The following is a 21178-nucleotide window of genomic DNA, read 5'->3' as shown; positions in this document are numbered from 1 at the left end:
CCGCCACCCGGACTGAGGCGAATCACTATGCGACCACGAGGACTTAGAGCGCATTGGGAATTGGGCTTTCCAAATTGGGAGAAAAAGGGGAAAAAATCCCAAAAAACAAAACATAAAAAAACAAAAAACATCCACCATTGTGCCTGTTCCAAAGCAATCAAAAATAACTTGCTTAAATGACTGGCGTTCTGTTGCTCTGACCTCCATCATCAGCAAATGCTTTGAGAGACTAATCAGAGATTACATCTGCTCTGTGCTGCCTCTCTCTCTTGACCCATTGCAGTTTGCTTACCGCAACAACCGCTCCACTGATGATGCCATTGCATCTACACTACACACTGCTCTCTCCCACCTGGAAAAAAAAGAACACTTATGTAAGAATGCTGTTTGTAGACTACAGCTAAGCATTCAACACCATAGTGCCCTCCAAGTTAGATGAGAAACTCCAGGCTCTGGGCTTAAACAGCTCGCTGTGCAGCTGGATCCTGGACTTCCTGTCAAGCAGACGCCAGGTGGTTAGAATAGGCAGCAACATCTCATCACTGACCCTCAACACTGGAGCCCCGCAGGGCTGTGTTCTCAGCCCACTACTGTATTCCTTGTACACACGACTGTGTGGCAACACATAGCTCCAATGCCATCATTAAGTTTGCTGATGACACGACGGTGGTAGGTCTGATCACTGACAATGATGAAACAGCCTACAGAGAGGAGGTGCACACTCTGACACACTGGTGTCAGGAGCACAACCTCTCCCTCAATGTCAGTAAGACAAAGGAGCTTGTGGTGGACTTCAGAAGAAAAGACAGAGAACACAGTCCCATCACCATCAATGGAGCACCAGTGGAGAGAGTCAGCAGCTTCAAGTTCCTGGGTGTCCACATCACTGAGGAACTCACATGGTCCATCCACACTGAAGTCGTTGTGAAGAAGGCTCATCAGCGCCTCTTCTTCCTGAGACGGCTGAGGAAGTTTGGAATGAACCGCCACATCCTCACACGGTTCTACACCTGCACTGTAGACAGCATCCTGACTGGCTGCATCTTCGCCTGGTACGGCAATAGCACCACCCACAACCGCAAAGCACTGCAAAGAGTGGTGCGAACTGCCAGACACATCATCGGAGGTGAGCTTCCCTCCCTCCAGGAAATATATACAAGGCGGTGTGTGAAAAAAGCTCGGAGGATCATCAGAGACTCCAGCCACCCGAGCCATGGACTGTTCTCACTGCTACCATCAGGCAGGCGGTATCGCAGCATCAGGACCCGCACCAGCCGACTCCATGATAGCTTCTTCCCCCAAGCAATCAGACTTTTGAACTCTTGATCTCCCACGATCAAAATACATCAGCACTGCACTTTATTACTCTTACTCCTCACACCGGACCGTCATAAATTATATTATTATTATATATATTCTTTCTTAACAACTTACTATCAACTGACAGCCTGAATGTCAATACAGTACAATACAACCTACTGTACATTCTATATATACTACTATATATACTTTTTTATTTTTATTGAATAATGTGTATCTATATTGTGCATATTGTATACTGTACAGTGTATGTTATTATTTGTATATTGTGTTGTGTGTAATTATGTGTATATTAGACTTTAAATTGTGTTGTGTTAATTTGATGTTATTGTAAATTGGTATATGTCTCATCACTGTCACGACTGCTATATTGATCGGAACTGCACCCACGAATTTCACACACCATTGCACTTGTGTTGTGTGACAATAAATGTGATTTGATTTGCTTTGATTTGATGTGTGTAAACCCTGCAATTTTGTTTTATTATGTTCTTCCTATTGAGTTTGCTGCATTTGTGGGGCTGCATGATGTTAGCCAATCATAACAGTTAGCGTTTGCATTGAAGTTTTAAGGAGGCACTTATGCCAAAACTGAGTACGGCTGCAACTAACGATTATTTTGATAATCGATTAATCTTCTATTATTTCTTCGATTAATCAGAAAATGAAATTTCCTTTATTTTATTAAAATGTTATTTAAGAAACAGAAATTATAAAGGGCTTAAGGATTTGGTTTACTGTACTGAACGATTCCATACTCTCACAAAAACTTTGAACAAAGCCTGAATCATGAATAGTTATGTTTGATTTATTATTATTATTACAGATACATACAGTATGCTTGTACACTGTCCAGGGCTAAAGACTAAAAAAATGACTAAGGAGCCATTGGCTCCTAAACTGAAACATTTAGGAGACAAATTAGAATGTTGTTCAAAAACAAGATAGAAATCCAAAGAATAGACAGCTGACAGCTCATTAATTGGGTGTTTAATATACAGCATATACTGTATAGTTAAGTGCACAAATTTGCATTCCCCTTTTGTCTCATAAGTTTTCACATCCCTTTCAGAATTTATACAAATATGAGAGATAAAATATCTTTTTTTTTTTTTTATTTAGTACTGCCCTTCAGAATCTACATAACAGATATTTGCATAAAGTATAATATGTATATAGTAGTGCGTTGCCTTCTTGAGCATCAGTGAATGTTTGCACCCTGTGTGTGCGTGCATTTATTAAATTGATTTATATATATATATATATATATATATATATATATATATATATATATATATACAGTTGTGCTCAAAAGTTTGCATACCCTTGGAGAATTGGTAATATATGTACCATTTTTAAAGAAAACATGAGTGAGCAGGCAAAACACATTTCTTTTATTTCTTATGGGATTCATATTCAACTGTAGGTTATAACAGAATGGCACAATCATAAAACAAAACATGGCAACAAAGAAAAAAAATGAAATGACCCCTGTCCAAAAGTCTGCATACCCTTAGTTCTTAATACTGTGTATTGACCCCTTTAGCATCAATGACAGTGTGTAGTCTGTTGTCATAGTTGTCTATGAGGCCCCAAATTCTTGCAGGTGGTATAGCTGCCCATTCGTCTTGGCAGAATGCCTCCAGGTCATGCAAAGTCTTTGGTCGTCTTGCATGAACTGCACGTTTGAGATCTCCCCAGAGTGGCTCGATGATATTAAGGTCAGGAGACTGTGATGGCCACTCCAGAACATTCACCTTTTGCTGCTGTACCCACCGGAGGGTCAACTGTGCCTTGTGCTTAGGTTCATTGTCATGCTGGAAAGTCCAAGAGCGTCCCATGTGCAGCTTTCGTGCAGAAGAATGCAAATTGTCTGCTAGTATTTTCTGATAACATGCTGCATTCTTGCCATCAATTTTCACAAGATTCCCCGTGTCTTTAGAGCTTACACACCCCCAAAACTTCAGTGAGCCACTACCATGCTTCACAGTGGGGATGGTATTCTTTTCACTATAGGCCTTGTTGATCCCTCTCCAAACATAGCATTTATGGTTGTGACCATAAAGCTCTATTTTGGTCTTGTCACTCCAAATTATAGTGTGCCAGAAGCTGTGAGGCATGTCAAGGTGTTGTCGGGTATATTGTAATCGGGCTTTTTTGTGGCACTGGTGCAGTAAAGGCTTCTTTCTGGCAGCTCGACCATGCAGCTCATTTTTGTTCAAGTATCGTCGTATTGTGCTCCTTGAAACAACCACACCATCTTTTTCCAGAGCAGCCTGTATTTCTCTTGAGGTTACCTGTGGGTTTTTCTTTGTATCCCGAACAATTCTTCTGGCAGTTGTGGCTGAAATCTTTCTTGGTCTACCTGACCTTGGCTTGGTATCAAGAGATCCCCGAATTTTCCACTTCTTAATAAGTGATGAACAGTATTGACTGGCATTTTCAAGGCTTTGGATATCTTTTTATATCCTTTTCCATCTTTATAAAGTTTCATTACCTTGTTTTGCAGGTCTTTTGACAGTTCTTTTCTGCTCCCCATGGCTCAGTATCTAGACTGCTCAGTGCATCCACGTGAGAGCTAACAAACTCATTGACTATTTGTACGCAGACACTAATTGCAATTTAAAAAGCCACAGGTGTGGGAAATTAAACTTTAATTGCCATTTAAACCTGTGTGTGGCACCTTGTGTGTCTGTAACAAGGCCAAACATTCAAGGGTATGTAAACTTTTGATCAGGGCCGTTTGGGTGATTTCTGTTATCATTATGATTTAAAAAGGAGCCAAACAACTATGTGATGATAAATGGCTTCATATGATCACTATCCTTAAAATACAGTTGTTTTTTTTTTGCATGATCAGTCATATTTTCTAAATCAATGCCAACATTTCACAATTTCTGACAGGTTATGCAAACTTTTGAGCACAACTGTGTGTGTGTGTATGTATGTATATATATTATATATTATATATATATATATATATATATATATATATATATATATATATATATATATATATATATACACACACACACACACACACACACACACACACACACACACACACACACACAGGTGCATCTCAAATTAGAATGTCGTGGAAAAGTTCATTTATTTCAGTAATTCAACTCAAATTGTGAAACTCGTGTATTAAATAAATTCAATGCACACAGACTGAAGTAGTTTAAGTCTTTGGTTCTTTTAATTGTGATGATTTTGGCTCACATTTAACAAAAACCCACCAATTCACTATCTCAACAAATTAGAATATGGTGACATGCCAATCAGCTAATCAACTCAAAACTCATCTCAGTTTGGTTCACTAGGCTACACAATCATGGGGAAGACTGCTGATCTGACAGTTGTCCAGAAGACAATCATTGACACCCTTCACAAGGAGGGTAAGCCACAAACATTCATTGCCAAAGAAGCTGGCTATTCACAGAGTGCTGTATCCAAGCATGTTAACAGAAAAAGATGCACAACCAACCAAGAGAACCGCAGCCTTATGAGGATTGTCAAGCAAAATCGATTCAAGAGTTTGGGTGAACTTCACAAGGAATGGACTGAGGCTGGGGTCAAGGCATCAAGAGCCACCACACACAGACGTGTCAAGGAATTTAGCTACAGTTGTCGTATTCCTCTTGTTAAGCCACTCCTGAACCACAGACAACGTCAGAGGCGTCTTACCTGGGCTAAGGAGAAGAAGAACTGGACTGTTGCCCAGTGGTCCAAAGTCCTCTTTTCAGATGAGAGCAAGTTTTGTATTTCATTTGGAAACCAAGGTCCTAGAGTCTGGAGGAAGGGTGGAGAAGCTCATAGCCCAAGTTGCTTGAAGTCCAGTGTTAAGTTTCCACAGTCTGTGATGATTTGGGGTGCAATGTCATCTGCTGGTGTTGGTCCATTGTGTTTTTTTGAAAACCAAAGTCACTGCACCCGTTTACCAAGAAATTTTGGAGCACTTCATGCTTCCTTCTGCTGATCAGCTTTTTAAAGATGCTGATTTCATTTTCCAGCAGGATTTGGCACCTGCCCACACTGCCAAAAGCACCAAAAGTTGGTTAAATGACCATGGTGTTGGTGTGCTTGACTGGCCAGCAAACTCACCAGACCTGAACCCCATAGAGAATCAATGGGGTATTGTCAAGAGGAAAATGAGAAACAAGAGACCAAAAAATGCAGATGAGCTGAAGGCCACTGTCAAAGAAACCTGGGCTTCCATACCACCTCAGCAGTGCCACAAACTGATCACCTCCATGCCACGCCGAATTGAGGCAGTAATTAAAGTAAAAGGAGCCCCTACCAAGTATTGAGTACATATACAGTAAATGAACATACTTCCCAGAAGGCCAACAATTCACTAAAAATGCTTATGATGTATTCTAATTTGTTGAGATAGTGAATTGGTGGGTTTTTGTTAAATGTGAGCCAAAATCATCACAATTAAAAGAACCAAAGACTTAAACTACTTCAGTCTGTGTGCATTGAATTTAATACACGAGTTTCACAATTTGAGTTGAATTACTGAAATAAATGAACTTTTCCACGACATTCTAATTTATTGAGATGCACCTGTATATATATATATATATTCTCTCTTTATTGTGACTAGATGGCCCAGACACAAAGACTACAAGAGTGCAAATTGAATGAAATCCCAAATGCAGTTTATTGTGCTACTCCAATCCTAATCAATAATTACCAGGAAAAAATATTTGGTACATAATACGGGATTTTTGATTATTGGCAGCAGGGATTCGTCCTCCACCACCAGGATTAAAGCGAATCACTACGCGACCATGAGTACTTAATAGCGCAATGGGAATTGGGCATTCCAAATTGGGTAAAAAAATAAAATAAAAAAAAACAAAAAAAAATAAAAAAAAACAAATGCCATAAATAGTTTTCGTTAATCAATTAAAGTCATACAAAGTCCAGTAAACATAAAACTAGCTAAATCAATATTTGGTGTGACCACCTTTGCCTTCAAAACAGCACCAATTCTCCTAGGTAAACCTGGATACAGTTTTTCTTGGCTGTTGGCAGATAGGATGTTCCAAGCTTCTTGGAGGATTTGCCACAGTTCTTCTATCTATTTTGGGTGTCTCAATTGCTTCAGTCTCTTCTAGTAATCCCAGACTGACTCAATAGTCAGCTCTGTGGGGACCATGCCATCTGTTGCAGGGCTCCCTGTTCTTCTATTCTATTCGCAAAAGAAAGGTTTGGGAGTCTAAAATGTATATTTCCTATTGACACTAAAACTGAAAATATAAATAACCATCTTAAGACAAATGTTTCTGTGAAGCATCTTATGTGCTTATGCACAGTACTGTATGTGTATGTTTATCCAGTAAAATGATATTTGCCATATATAAATTTACTGGTGAAATCAGACATTACATCTGGCATTATCAGGAGAACTTTCAAATATCAGGACCCTTAGCATTATTATACATTATATTCAGTATTATTATAGTTTAACAGTACAATCATTTGCAAACGCAGTGCAGATTCACTCTCGTGCTAAAGTCTCATCCAAGTGCTCACTGTATTATTACATGCGCTCACATGATAAGAAATGGTCTCAAAAGCTTCAAAAACTGGCACACATGGCCATGACATCCATGAAAGCTGCACGACTGATTACATTGAAACCAAAAGCGAGGTATGATGTTTAGAGCTGCAACTAATGATTATTTTGCTAATCGATTAATCTAACGATTACAAGAACGATTATTCAACTATTTGGCGATTATTGCAACAATTAATCATTAGCTCTTAACCGATTATTCAGCTTGTGCCCTGACTAAAAAGGTTGTATTAAACATGCTTACTAACAATAAAGAGGACAAAATCATCTTTTAAAAATACCTCTAAATGACATTCACTGAATTAAGGGGGGGAGAATACTTTTTATTAAGTTTAATTCATTAAAGAAATTCACTGCAAACAATCCTATTATCAAGTGTTTTTGTCTTGTTTTCCATTTAAAATTGTCTAAAAATCCTTATAACAAGATACATTTACTTGAGAAGCAACATAAGATATTTAGACTTGCTTTAAGAAAATGTATCATAAATATAAGTGTATTTTGTATACAAGTGTATTTTTTCAGTTGGTTATACTTCTGCAAGTGCAGTAAAGACAAAATATACTTATATTCAAGATCTATTCTCTAAAAGCATATCTAAATATCTTATATGCTGCATCTCAGATGAATGTATCTTAAGGATTTTTAGATATTTTAAAATATTAGTATTTTTTATATATATATTCAACATTCTCAGATAACAATTTTTTTTATTCTGCAGTATAACTGCTAAAGAAACTGTACATTGTTTTAAAGGATTTTTAGATATTTATATTAGAAAACATGCCGAAACAAAAATAAATCAAAAACGTATTTTGATGCAGTGTATAATGGGGTGAAGACTCTCTCACCTTTCTGTTCACTTCAATCCATCTTTAACTCACAAAAAAACAAACTCTCTCTTATTAATAAAGCTGCGTATTGCCAAATTCCTTTACGATAAGTAAAGCACAGTGACATATATTATGATTCAATAAGTCGCAAGCCATCACGTTATAATCTAGCTGCAGCAAGCGTGCGTGCTCGAGGGATGAGTGTACCCGTGACAGAGTGTGCCTCAGCCGGGTGCAGTTACAATCTCTCCCCCTTAGATCGGGACATTGGCGCAACTCATAAAAGAGGCGCTGACCGCACAGAGAAATGGCAATTTCGGAGTTTGTATTTATTTACATTATCTGTTTCCATATTATTTGAACTTTAATAAAGCTATAATGCATTAAATATAACTGCATTAAAGATGTAACACCAGGGTGTTTCCTTTAAAGACGCTCGACACGCAAGTTTTGCTCCAGCTCCACTTATTCCACAACGAGAGTGCTTCTGTATTTACTTATTTATATTTTTGCATTATAATTCCCTCATACTTTGCAATCTACATCACCTGAAGCTGTGAAAGTTTACAGCGCATCTGGACTGTGAGCTCTTTTCTTCCTCTCCTCAGTCAGGCGCGAACTGCAGTGCTGCTCTCGTGCATCATCATTAGAGTTTAATATGATTTCATGTTACATTACATGAGATCAAACGACTATAACAACGGAATTTTTTTTATTGTTGACATTGTCGATAACGTCGACTAATCGTTTCAGCCCATGATGTTCCATGAGTTTAATCAAAATGATTGCGCTCCCGACCCTTTCTCCATTGCGATCGGTTTGATTTGACGCGGATACGCGCGCTCCCTTGCTCAGTGAAGTTTAACAGAGACTCGTATGAGATAAAAACAAACAGTTTTGCGAAATACCCGGAAATACGCGCCTGATTTTGAATAACATGTATACATTATAAAACATAGAAAATAGCAGTGAAATGTAAGTGATGCGCTGGAGAGAAACGACTCTTAAGCGCATCAAACAGCACATGCCCTGTTTCAACGCACCTGATGCAGCAACTGCTCCACATTAAACTGTATGATTATTATGATATTTTTTTAAGTGTTTATAAAGTGCTCTTGTGTGCTGGACATCTTGGGTCATGTTTCTTCCGCTTCAATTTGTCTCCGTCATTTTTTAAACGAGTTTCATCATGCAACACGTTTTCACTGAGCTGTTAAGTGACGTCACTGACGGAGCTTCTCCATGCTCGCAGCATAAATTCAACTAATCGATAATGAAATTCGTTGACGATGATTTTCATTATCGATAATTATCGATTTTATTGATTAGATGTTGCAGCCCTAAAACCGAGTATTTCAGCAGAGGGCCAAAAACAGGGGATAATAAATAAATTATAATTAATTATAATTAAATATAGATAATAAATTATCATATATTACTAAATTGTGACTTTCATAACATTATCATTGGACCTCAGGGAAGATAATAAAATTATGAAAAATAGCACTTCAGGACCCCTTTAAGTTTAGAAGTCTGCACCCCAACATCAATGTATGCCATGTGATCATCAAGGGAAGCCGCCACGATATCAAGTGATCCGCTTTGCACTATCCTATCTCTGGAGCGCTGATAGCGAGGGAAGCCCGGTTGAAGCGCACACTCCAGAATTACACTACAACAGAGCAGAGAGCATCACTTGCACAAACTTCTGTGATGTCTCGCGCTGGACGCCAGCTTCGGTGGCTAGATAGTGTAAAATATTGTCACATGTGCATGTGCTTTACTTGAATCGATTTTAGGATTCGCATTTAAGAATCGCCATCAAGATCGTTCAAATGAAGATTGCGATGCATCGGAAAATCAATATTTTAACTAAAACACTAGCTTGTGAGTGAAACTAATGTGCTTGTTGCATTTTACATGTTGAGACTTTTCTAACTCATGATTATTTGATCTGTATGATGTTTAAATCTATGTGGACCAACGAGGAGATAAGAGCATTTAACTATGTATGGAAGGAGAAACACAAAGCTGTTGTCAACACAATCAACAACAACACACTGCCAAAATAAAGGTTTGAAACCATATAGTGATGTCGCATGCTAAATTCCTAAAGAAATATATTACTTTCAAGGTTTATCTTGTCTTGAAAATTTGTCAGCGGCAGCCAATCAAAATTTCAGGCTGAAGTAATTTTGATGACATTCTTCTCACTTTCGGCAGTTTAGAAGTGCTAAATATGCTTCTCATGTGGAACGAGAATGTGCGCAGGGTGATTGAACACTGGTTTTGCATGCGTGTCGCACGATCAACCGAGAATCACTCACACAAGTAATGCACTCAACTCTATCCTACTGTATCTATAAAACATATGTGTCAACCGGGCTTCCCTCAATATGCAAGCTCCGCTGACAGGATAGCGCAGAGCACATCACATGCGCAATTAAACTACGCTTCCCTCATCATCATGGCGCAGACTACAAAACCTATGTGACCCATTTAAATTCTACATGAGAATCTTCAATTTTAAAACGCTTTGGAGCAATTCAACCACTTCAAAACTCGACAGCCCCAACAATCTGAACAGCACTGACGAGGGCAAGAGAAAACATCTGCCCTGCACCAACATCAATTACAAGACATTTTACATCTTCACATCAACACCCTTACTAATATTTATTGCAGTAAACCATAACATTTTTCAATACAACTGTGGAAGTTGTAGTTAAAGTTCCATTTCTAAATGTGTTTAGGCTATTTTTTTTTCAGGGCGTCGGAGCTTACCCTGCCAGTCATCTGACTGGAGGTGGGGGGCATTGATACTCTATGACCTTGCGCTACATGGACAGGTTTCACCGTTGCACATCGTCTCTGGTTTACATCAGCGTCTCCTTTGGAACACTTTTACATACGCGCTCTCCCGCGAACGTCGATGGGGAGAATAGGGTGGCGGATGCCACAACTTGACCCACCCCTGGAAGTTCGGTGCCCCTCTGCAGCCACGGGCCCTAGGGCTAAGCCCACGTGTTAACACAGCCCTGGGTCTGGTTACCTCAGATTCACGGTTTATGCTGAAAAACTGCAGAAATTATACAAAAATCGCAGGCTACCGCATGAATTCTTGTAGACACAAGATCGCAAAATCCTGGAGAGACTGGTTAATTTATTGCCTCACTTTGGTCCATCAGTAACAAGTTTGTTATTCTCTCTCAGTTGGCGATTCATCAGGATTACCATCACGTCCCAAGTTAAAATATAAAAAATTCAAAAAAATTCAAAAAAAAATTATACTTGTTTTTATTATTATTATTATTGATATCGGCCACAGTGAACTGTGAATTATCGGTTATCGGCCCAAAAATTCAAAATCAGTGCATCCCTAATCACAACCGCTATACTCATAATCACAACAGCTACTCTCTCAATAACAACAACTCTCTCTCTCTCAATCACAACTACTAGCCTACTTTCTTATGTTTGAAAAGAATCTTCAAATGCTTGACTAGAATCTTTTCATGTTTAAGAATACTTCAATAATACTGAACAAAATCTTCAATTCTTTAATCTTATAGAGCAAAATGGTTCAAAACAGCTGTCAACAGCTATTTTTTAATCATAGCTTAGAGGTTTCGAGTGTGTAAAATGCATCACTATACCCCAGGTGACTATATGGGTGTGGTAGATCAACCTGTTACATGAGGGAGGGCGCGCGCGCACACGCACCAAAAACAAAGGACAACACTACCACAGGTACCCTCTGTCACTATCTATTATGGTTTGATGGACCCATATCACTATGTATACTGTAATGAATCAGTGAGATGTCTACCAAGGCATTATTTTAGGGCATCACAGACCCGTCTAAGCGCGCCTGTGATGCTCAGAAATGTTGTCTAGGCAGGCAGCACACTAGGTTTTGAGACATCCTGAATGTCTGAGTCCGAGTAGCGGATAAAAAGTTAAATAAACGAACCAGCGCACCTCTCTTCTCTCGGCTCTTTCGGGGGATGTGGAAGTTGAGTCGCAGCGGCTCTTCGGCTGGTTTCAAGGCCCATGAGACGCTCTTGACGCGTTTCTCTTCATCCAGACCGTCCGCGCATTCATACTCTTCCTCGCTGCCGCCATTTTGGCTCCATGCAGACGCGGCAGGTTTATCTTTCTCGCTAAACTTCGCTTCTCTGTGCTCCATAGCCGCTTTATTCACGAGCTCCGAACATGCATTAGTGGACAGGGTGAGCCGCGTGGGGCTGCTGTCTGCTGAAAGCGCGCACACATAAACACACTCACACGCCTTGTGTGAATGTGAGCATTTCGCCGCAGCACCATCCAGCGGGCGCCATGATAATACTACTGAGATATATATATATATATATATATATATATAGCCCTGGAAAAAATTAAGAGACCACTTCAAAATCAGTTTCTCTGGATTTACTATTTATAGGTATGTGTTTGAGTAAAATTAATATTTTTGTTTTATTCTATAAAGTAGTGACAACATTTATCCCAAATTCCAAATACAAATATTGTCATTTAGAGCATTTATTTGCAGAAAATGACAACTGGTCAAAATAACAAAAAAGATGCAGTGTTTTCAGACCTCGAATAATGCAAAGAAAACAAGTTCATGTTCATTTTAAACAACACAATACTAACGTTTTAACTTAGGAAGAGTTCAGAAATCAATATTTGGTGGAATAACCCTGATTTTCAATCACAGCTTTCATGCATCTTGGCATGCTGTCTACCAGTCTTTCACATTGCTGTTGGGTTAGTTTATGCCACTCCTGGTGCAAAATTTCAAACAGCTTGGCTTTGTTTGATGGCTTGAGGCCAACCATCTTCCTCCTGATCACATTCCAGAGGTTCTCAATGGGGTTCAAACAAAGTCGAGCTGCTTGAATTTTTGCGCCACTAGCAAAACAACATACAATGTGAAAGACTGGTAGAGAGTATGCCAAGATGCATGAAAGCTGTGATTGAAAATCAGGGTTATTCCACCAAATATTGATTTCTGAACTCTTCCTAAGTTAAAACATTAGTATTGTGTTGTTTAAAAATGAATATTAACTTGTTTTCTTTGCATTATTCGAGGTCTGAAAACACTGCATCTTTTTTGTTATTTTGACCAGTTGTCATTTTCTGCAAATAAATGCTCTAAATTACAATATTTTTATCTGAAATTTGGGAGCAATGTTGTCAGTATTTTATAGAATAAAACAAAATTGTTCATTTTACTCAAACACATACCTATAAATAGTAAATCTAGAGAAACTGATAATTTTGCAGTGGTGTCTTAATTTTTTCCAGAGCTGTATATATATACCGATCAGCCACAACATTAAACCACCTGCCTAATATTGTGTAGGCCCCCCTTGTGCCACCAAAACAGTGCCAACCCACATCTCAGAATAGCATTCTGAGATGATGTTCTTCTCACCACAATTGTACAGAGCGGTTATCTGAGTTACCGTAGACATTGTCAGTTCGAACCAGTTTGGCCATCCTCGGTTGACCTCTCTCATCAACAAGGCGTTTCCATCCACAGAACTGCCGATCACTGGATGTTTTTTGTTTTTGGCACCATTCTGAGTAAATTCTAGATACTGTTGTGTGTGAAAATCCCATGAGATAAGCAGTTACAGAAATACTCAAACCAGCCAGTCTGGCAGTGCAGTACATACAATTATGCAGATACGGGTTAGGAGCTTCAGTTAATGTTCACATCAACCATCAGAATGGGGAAAAATGTGCTCTCGGTGATTTGGAGTGTGGCATGATTGTTGGTGCCAGATGGGCTGGTTTGAGTAGTTCTGGCAGTCAAAAGATGAGCATGAATATGAGCTGTGTAAGATAACTAAGATCCTGCAACTCACAGATACATTTTTCTTAAAAAAAAACAAAAAAAATCCCAGGGACTGCAAAACTTTTGGGGGACCACCAGACAAAAAGACATGAGATAAGCGTTTCTTCAGGGGATATCGTCTCGGGTTACTTGACTGTAACCGTTGTTCCCTGAAAAAGCGGAACGAGATGCTGTCCTTGATTCAGCGCTTATGGGAACGTCTTTAGGAGTGACCAGCTGTGAATATGTGTGCAACACGTCAATGAAATTGACTAGAACCTTTATAGCCTCTGTTGGTGACATCATAATGCACCAGTACCAGAGGCTATAAATAGATGTGCCACAGGTGCATCGTCAGGTATATTTGTCTGAAGAGCAGTCCTGGGATATCCTCAGTGCGGCAATGAAGCGCAGCATCTCATTCCACTTTTTCAGGGAACAAGGGTTACAGTCAAGTAACCCGAGACGTTCCCTGTCAAAAGCTACACTTAATGCTGCGCTTGATTCAGCGCTTATGGGAATGAGAATACCCACACCGCCGCATTGTGGGTGTCTGGACCCTTTACGGTTGTGTAGTGTGTGCTCACAAGAACGCAAAATGTCTCAGACATGAGCTTGTGATGTTGACTCAAGGACGTGAGAGCCCGGAGTGGCATGAACATCCAAACTATAAATTCTTATGAATGTGTGCGGAGAGGACCAGCCTGCTGCATTACAAACATGCTGCAGAGGGGCACCCCCCGCCAAAGCTTTAGAAGAAGCGACCCCCCCTGGTAGAATGAGCCCTGATGCCTCCTGGCGAAGCTTGACTGCGCGCCTCATAGGCAAGGGCAATAGCATCCCTCACCCAATGTGACATTGTCTGTTTTGTGGCGGCCGCCCCCCTGTTACGGCCCCCATGACAAACGAATAGTTGCCCTGACTTACACCACCGGCTAGTACGGTGGACGTAGGCCCGAAGAGCATGGACTGGACACAGTCTGTGAAGTTTCTCCTGATCTGGCATTGTGAACGGCGGTGGACAGAAGGCCTCAAGAGTGACCGGATGTACGTCGAGAAAGGAACCTTAGGCAGGTAGTCAGGATGAGGATGCAATATCGCTTTCGCCATTCCTGGGGCAAAGTCTAAGCAGGATGGCAAGACAGACAGAGCCTGCAAATCCCCAATTCTTTTTAAAGAAGTGATAGCCATAAGAAAAACCATCTTTAGAGTCAGGAGCTTGTCAGACTCAAGCTTCTCAGACACCGACTCAAGAGGTTCAAAGGGGGTCTCAACCAGACCCTCAAGGACTATAGCTAAGTCCCATGAAGGGATCCTGGTTCTAACGGGAGGCCTCAGTCGCATGGCCACACGAACGAAGCGAGCGAGCTAAGGATGTTTACCCAGTGGCAAGCCATCAATCAAGGCGTGGCAAGCCGACAGAGTGGCCACATAAACCCTGAGAGTGGCAGGGCATATGCCTACTGATAATTTCTCCTGCAGGAAGTCCAGAACTGAAGCAATCTGGCAGTTAATTGGATCTGCATTATGTGCAGTGCATCACCTTTCAAAGACACCCCATTTATTGGCATAACTTTTTCTAGTGGAAGGAGCCCTAGCACTCAAAATGGTCACAATAACTTCAGTTGAAAACCCAGCTCAGGCCGGGGATGAAATATTGTCCCCTGTGCTTGAGACAGAAGGTCCCTCCTCTCTGGTATCGCCCAAGGCGAGCCATCGAGGAGAGATATTATCTCTGAGAACCATACTCTGTTCGGCCAACGCGGCGCTATCAGTAAGAGGCAAGATCCTTGTTGACGAACTCTGGCTAGAACTCCCGGGAGCAGAGAAACCGGAGGAAACGCATACAGGTGCATTTTGAGCCATGTATGCGCCATTGCGTCCAGACCCAGGGGGGCTGGGTGACTCAGAGAGAAGTAGAAGAGACATTGCGCTGTCTGTTGGGAGGCGAAGAGGTCCACCTCTGATTCATAAAATCTTAACCAGATTTGTTTCACTACCTCGGGGTGGAGTTTCCATTCTCCTGTCTGTATTTTCTGTCTGGACAATAAATCCACTCCCACATTCAGGCATCCAGGGGTATATACTGCTTTGAGTGACAGGAGCTTGCCCTGGTCCCAAAGAAAAATCTGCCGTGCTAGTCTGTTTAGCTGACGCGACCGCAGACCTCCTTGGTGATTTATGTAAGAGAAAGCCGCTGTGTTGTCCACCCGCACCAGGACATGGCAGCCTCTCAGATGCTGGAGGAAGTACTTCAGGGCCAGAAATACAGCCATCAACTCAAGAAAGTTGATGTGCCAATCGAGCTGATGACCCTCCCATTCCCCTTGTGCTGGACGACCACTTAAGACCGCTCCCCAGCCTGACAGGGAGGCGTCTGTTGTTAGCAATCTGCGACGGCAAGACACACCTAGAGTGGGAACCAAGGCGAGGAACCGGGGTCTGAGCCACATAGAGAGGGTATGTAGCCCGCGGCGCGTAACCCTTATCTGCCTTCGGGGATTGGCCCTTGGAAGAAATCCCCTGGCTTTGAGCCACAACTGAAGCGGTCTCATATGCAAAAGGCCCATAGGGATCACAGAGGACGCAGATGCCATGAGACCTAACATTCCTTGATACTGAAGAACAGTACGATCTTGGCCTAGCCTGACTTTGCTCAGGGTATTCTGAATGGTCTCGATTCGAGCAGGAGACAGCTGTGCCCGCATCGTGATCGAATTCCATACGATCCCTAAATATGTCGTTCTCTGGGCAGGAGAAAGAATGCTTTTCTTGTCATTGAGTCTCAACCCCAGAGAAACTAGATGAACTAAGATGACATTTCTGTGCTGTAATGCCAGTTCTTGCGATTGTGCTAGTATCAACCAGTCGTCTATGTAATTCAAAATGCGGATGCCCTGGAGTCGCAATGGAGCCAGTGCTGCATCCATGCACTTTGTTTATGTGCGAGGTGATAAGTCTAGGCCGAATGGAAGAACCCGATATTGGTAAGCTTCGCCCCCGAAAGCAAACCTCAGGAACTTCCTGTGTTGTGGCAGTATTTCTATATGAAAGTATACGTCCATGAGATCGATCGTGACTAACCAATCGCGATGTTGAATTTGTGACACGATCATCTTGACAGTTAGTATCTTGAACTTGAGCGCCTTGACTGAGCGGTTCAAGCCTCGCAGATCTAAAATCGAACGCAATCCCCCATCCTTCTTGGGAACCAGGAAGTATCTACTGTAGTAACCTGACTCTCTCTCTGGAAGGGGAACATGTTCTATGGCCCCTTTGACCAGAAGAGATTGCAGCTCTTGTGACAGTAAATGTGCTTGTTCCGGTTTCACGGTAGTGTGGACCACGCCTTTGAAACGCGGAGGACGGTGAACTAATTAAATTCTGTAGCCCTTTTCTACTGTCTTTAGGACCCACATAGAAATACCTGGCAGTAGCTTCCATGCTGCCAGGTTCTCTGAAATGGATACCAATTTTGATACTTCCCGTTGAGGGGATGTTGGACGTCCTGGGCAACAACAGGAAGCATCGGAACACTCAAAATTTCGCTGGAAACCGCTGCCCCCCGAAATACCAGAGGCAGTAGGGATAGAGAGGTTTCATAGGGGTGTCGGGAAGGAGCAGGTAGATGTTTTGCGTGCCCCGTCCCGAGGGGGGCTACCCCCACAATGCTGGGTGCAAGACCGTCAGGACTTCCTTATTTTGGTAATAATGGTCCTGAAGTCTTGCTTTGGAGGCTGCTGAGGGCGACGAGCCGGTCCCCAATCTTTACAAGGGGGAGTGTGACTCGCCACACTTTGTTTTTGAGCCTCCCTTCTAGAAGGACCGGGGCGAGGCTGGGTGGCCGGCAGCCCCTCCCCCTGAGTACGGCGAGGAAGGAATTGCACAAAGGCTTCCTCATGTTTTTTCACCTCCCGAAACCTGGTGACGACTGTATTCACCGAATCGCCAAACAGGCCGGAAGGTGAGACCGGGGCATCAAGTAGGAATACTCTGTCCTTATCCTTGATGCCCATGAGGTTTAGCCACAGATGCCTCTCCGTGCTGACCAAAGCAGCCATTGAACGGCCGATAGTGCGAGCCGTCTGCTTGGTTGCATGGAGAGATAAATCTGTGGCTCGACGAAGCTCTGAGAATGCTTCCTCGTCGATTGTACTACCCGCACTCAGGTCCTTCAACAGATCAGCTTGGTATGCCTGTAACACCGCCATGGTGTGTAGCGCAGCACCAGCCTGACCTGCTGCTTGATAAGCTTTCCCTACAAGCATTGAGGTGGTTCTACACAGCTTTGTGGGGAGAGTTGGTCTTTTTAATGATTTACATTTACATTTATTCATTTGGCAGATGCTTTTATCCAAAGCGACTTACAAAAGAGGAAAACATAAGCAAATCATCTTAAGGAGACAGTGATATGAAAAGTGCTGTATTACAAAGTTTCACTAGCATCATAATAGTATTCAAAACAGAATAAAGTGCAAAAAGTGCGTACCACGTTCATTCCATCAGCGTGGTACGATGAAGCTGAAAGTCCGGGAAAGTGTTTTGGTGCCTCTTTGTGTAGGTACAACAAGGCGACGTTCCTTAGCCGACCGCAGGCTTCAAGTGGGCGTGTAGCTCTGCATAAATGATTTTAGGTATGCTGGAGCAGACCCAGTGACTGTTCTGTATGCCAGCATCAGAGCCTTGAATTTGATACGTGCATCAACCGGCAGCCAGTGGAGAGAGACAAGGAGTGGTGTGCTGCTGCATTCTGGATCTTTTGCAGGGGTCTAATTGCACATGCAGGGAGGCCTGCAATGAGAGCGTTACATTAGTCCAGTCTAGTTATGACAAGTGACTGGACAAGCAGTTGTGTGGCATGTTCAGAGAGGAAGGATCTTATCTTCCTGATATTGTAGAGTGTAAATCTACATGATCTTGCGGTCTTTGAGATGTGGTCTGTGAAATTTAGTCTGTTGTCGATGGTTACCCCTAGATTTCTGACTGATTTGGAAGGTGTTACTGTAGTTGCACCCAGCTGCACAGTGATGTTGTGTTCAGCAGCAGGGTTGGCTGGAAAGACAAGGAGTTCAGTCTTGGCTGGGTTGAGTTGCAGGTGGTGCTCCTTCATCCAGGCCGAGATGTCCGCCAGGCAGGCAGAAATTCGAGCAGTCACTGTGGTGTCGTTGGGCTGGAAAGACAAGTAGAGTTGCATGTCATCAGCGTAGCAGTGGTAAGAGAAACCATGTGCCTGAATGATGGGTCCCAGTGATGTTGTGTATATAGAGAAGAGAAGTGGCCCAAGCACTGATCCCTGAGGTACCCCAGTAAGTAGCTAATGTGGCTTGGATACCTCACCTCTCCAGGCTACCTTGAAGGACCTACCTGAGAGATAGGAATTAAACCAGTCAAGCACAGTTCCTGTGATGCCCAGTGAGGAGAGGGTAGAGAGTAAGATCTGATGGTTGACTGTGTTAAAGGCTGCAGAAAGGTCCAGCAGAATCAGGACAGATGATCTGGATTCAGCTTTTGCCCATCTCAGCGACTCAGTGACAGACAGCAGGGCAGTCTTGGTGGAGTGTCCACTTTTGAAGCCTGACTGATTGTCATCCAGCAGCTTGTTCTGTGAGAGATAGGCAGAGATTTGATTGAAAACTTCCTTTTCAAGTGTTTTTGCCATGAATGGGATGAGAGAGACTGGTCTGTAGTGTTCTATTTGTGTGGAATTAAGTGCGGGTTTCTTCAGCAGCGGGGTTACTCGAGCCTGCTTAAATGTAGTGGGAAAAGTGCCTGTAAGTAGAGATGTGTTAATTATGTGTGTGAGTGCAGGTAGGATGGACGGAGAAATGGCCTGGAGAAGGTGAGAAGGAATGGGGTCAAGGGAACAGGTGGTGGGGTGGTTGGAGAGGAGGAGTTTAGAGACCTCATTGTCAGACAGAGGAGAGAACATAGAGACAGAAGAGTTGCATACAGGAGACAGGTGTTTGACAGGGTGTGGTGCTGAGAATGTATTGCTGATGGTTGTAACCTTATTAGTAAAAAATGTGGCGAAGACATCTGCTTTCAGTGATGTGTCTGGTGGTGGAGGGGGAGGGCAGATAAGTGTGTTGAATGTTCTAAACAAGCTGCGAGTGTCTGTGGTGCTGTTGATCTTGTTCTGGTAATAGGAGGTTTTTGCAGATTTAACGTTATCTGAAAAAGTTGCAAGCAGAGACTGATATTTACCTAGATCTGTTGGACCTTTAGATTTCCGCCATCTCCTCTCAGCTGCCCTGAGGTCAGTCCACTGTTCACGAAGGACGTCAGATAGCCAGGGGCTGGGTGGTGTAGCACGTGCTGGCCTAGAGGAGATAGGACAGATGTTGTCTAGACAGGTTGTTAAAGTAGAGCTTAGTGTGTCTGTGGCAGTGTTTACATTAAGTGTGGTAAATATATTTTGTGTAGGGAGAGAGGTAGAGACAGCTGTGTAAAGGCGAGAGGGTGAAAGGGAACGGAGGTTACAGCGAAAGGAAACCAAAGGTGGAGTCTGTTTAATGTAGATGGGAGGTTCATGTTGAATTGAACAAAGTAGTGATCAGAGACATATAAAGGAGTAACAAGAATATTTGAGTTGGTACAGTTACGTGTGAAAATGAGGTCCAGCTGGTTGCCCGATCTGTGAGTTGCTGTGGTGTGAAGTTTTTCCAAGTCAAATGAGGCCAGGAGAGTATTCAGTTCAGTGGCCTGGGGCTTGTCTTGGTGTATGTTAAAACCACCAAGAACCACAAGTGGCCTACCATCCTCCGGCAAGGAGGACAGCAGGACATCCAACTCCTCAAGAAAGTTTGTCAGCTGACCTGGAGGGCGATAGATGACAACAACATGTATTTTTGTGGGTTGCATTTTAGTAATAGCATGGAATTCAAAACTAGTATTGTTACACAGTGAAGAGTGTGGTGAAAAAGTCCAGTTGTTATGAATGAGCAAACCTGTTTCCCCACCCCTACCGGTGTGTTGAGGGGTGTGAGAGAAGGAGAAGTTGTTGGAGAGAGCAGCAGGTGTTGCTGTATCCTCTGGACTTATCCATGTTTCTGTCAGTGCCAGGATGCTGAAGGTGGACTGCGTGGCAAAGGTTGGAATGAAGTCAGCTTTGTTCACAGCTGACTGGCAGTTCCAGAGTCCCACTGAGAAAGAGAGCAGAGCAGGTGCTGAGGTGCAAAGTGACCGTAGGTTGTGTGGGTTGTGTTGTGTCTTGCATCGATATCGTGTAAACGGTCTGTAACAGATAACAGGGATGTGCTTGAAGGCATGTGTTATTCATGAAGTACACATGTTAGTATATAGAAGGAAAATAAGAAAAGAGATACAATAACAAGTTACTTAAGTGCTATGTTGAGTGGCGCCTTGTCGGTGTCCTTGCTCAGTGGACTCGCACAGGTAGACTCGCTGGTCTTTACCCAAGTAGGTCTTCACACGAGGAGGGCTTTACACGAGGGCTACCACTTCCGCTGCCATGTCAGCATTCAAGTCAAATATATACGCAATGATAATGAGCCGTTCAATTAAAAAAGCAGGACATGCCTTAATGCTACTTAGCACAACAAAGCTAGTCACGTGGTCAACAGAAACTAA

General features: G+C 42.4%; 1 protein-coding gene across 5 annotated transcripts in view; it reads right to left on the bottom strand.

The window, feature by feature from the left end:
• Nucleotides 1-12025, bottom strand: part of LOC127438244 (protein TASOR-like) — a 202226-nt gene extending 190201 nt beyond the window's left edge. For 3 of the 5 annotated variants that reach the window (XM_051693677.1, XM_051693672.1, XM_051693673.1), the window contains exon 1: nucleotides 11725-12025. In XM_051693677.1, coding sequence (XP_051549637.1) covers nucleotides 11725-11932 — 208 coding nt within the window. In that variant the 5' untranslated portion in view covers nucleotides 11933-12025. The remainder of the gene's footprint in view (nucleotides 1-11724) is intronic. The other 2 variants (XM_051693674.1, XM_051693675.1) reach the window with 2 other exon arrangements.
• Between the last annotated feature and the right edge of the window lie 9153 nt (nucleotides 12026-21178).

Source organism: Myxocyprinus asiaticus, chromosome 49 (genome assembly GCF_019703515.2).
Source record: "Myxocyprinus asiaticus isolate MX2 ecotype Aquarium Trade chromosome 49, UBuf_Myxa_2, whole genome shotgun sequence".
In the NCBI taxonomy this organism is placed as follows: domain Eukaryota; kingdom Metazoa; phylum Chordata; class Actinopteri; order Cypriniformes; family Catostomidae; genus Myxocyprinus; species Myxocyprinus asiaticus.
This window is presented reverse-complemented; position numbering and strand designations above follow the sequence as displayed.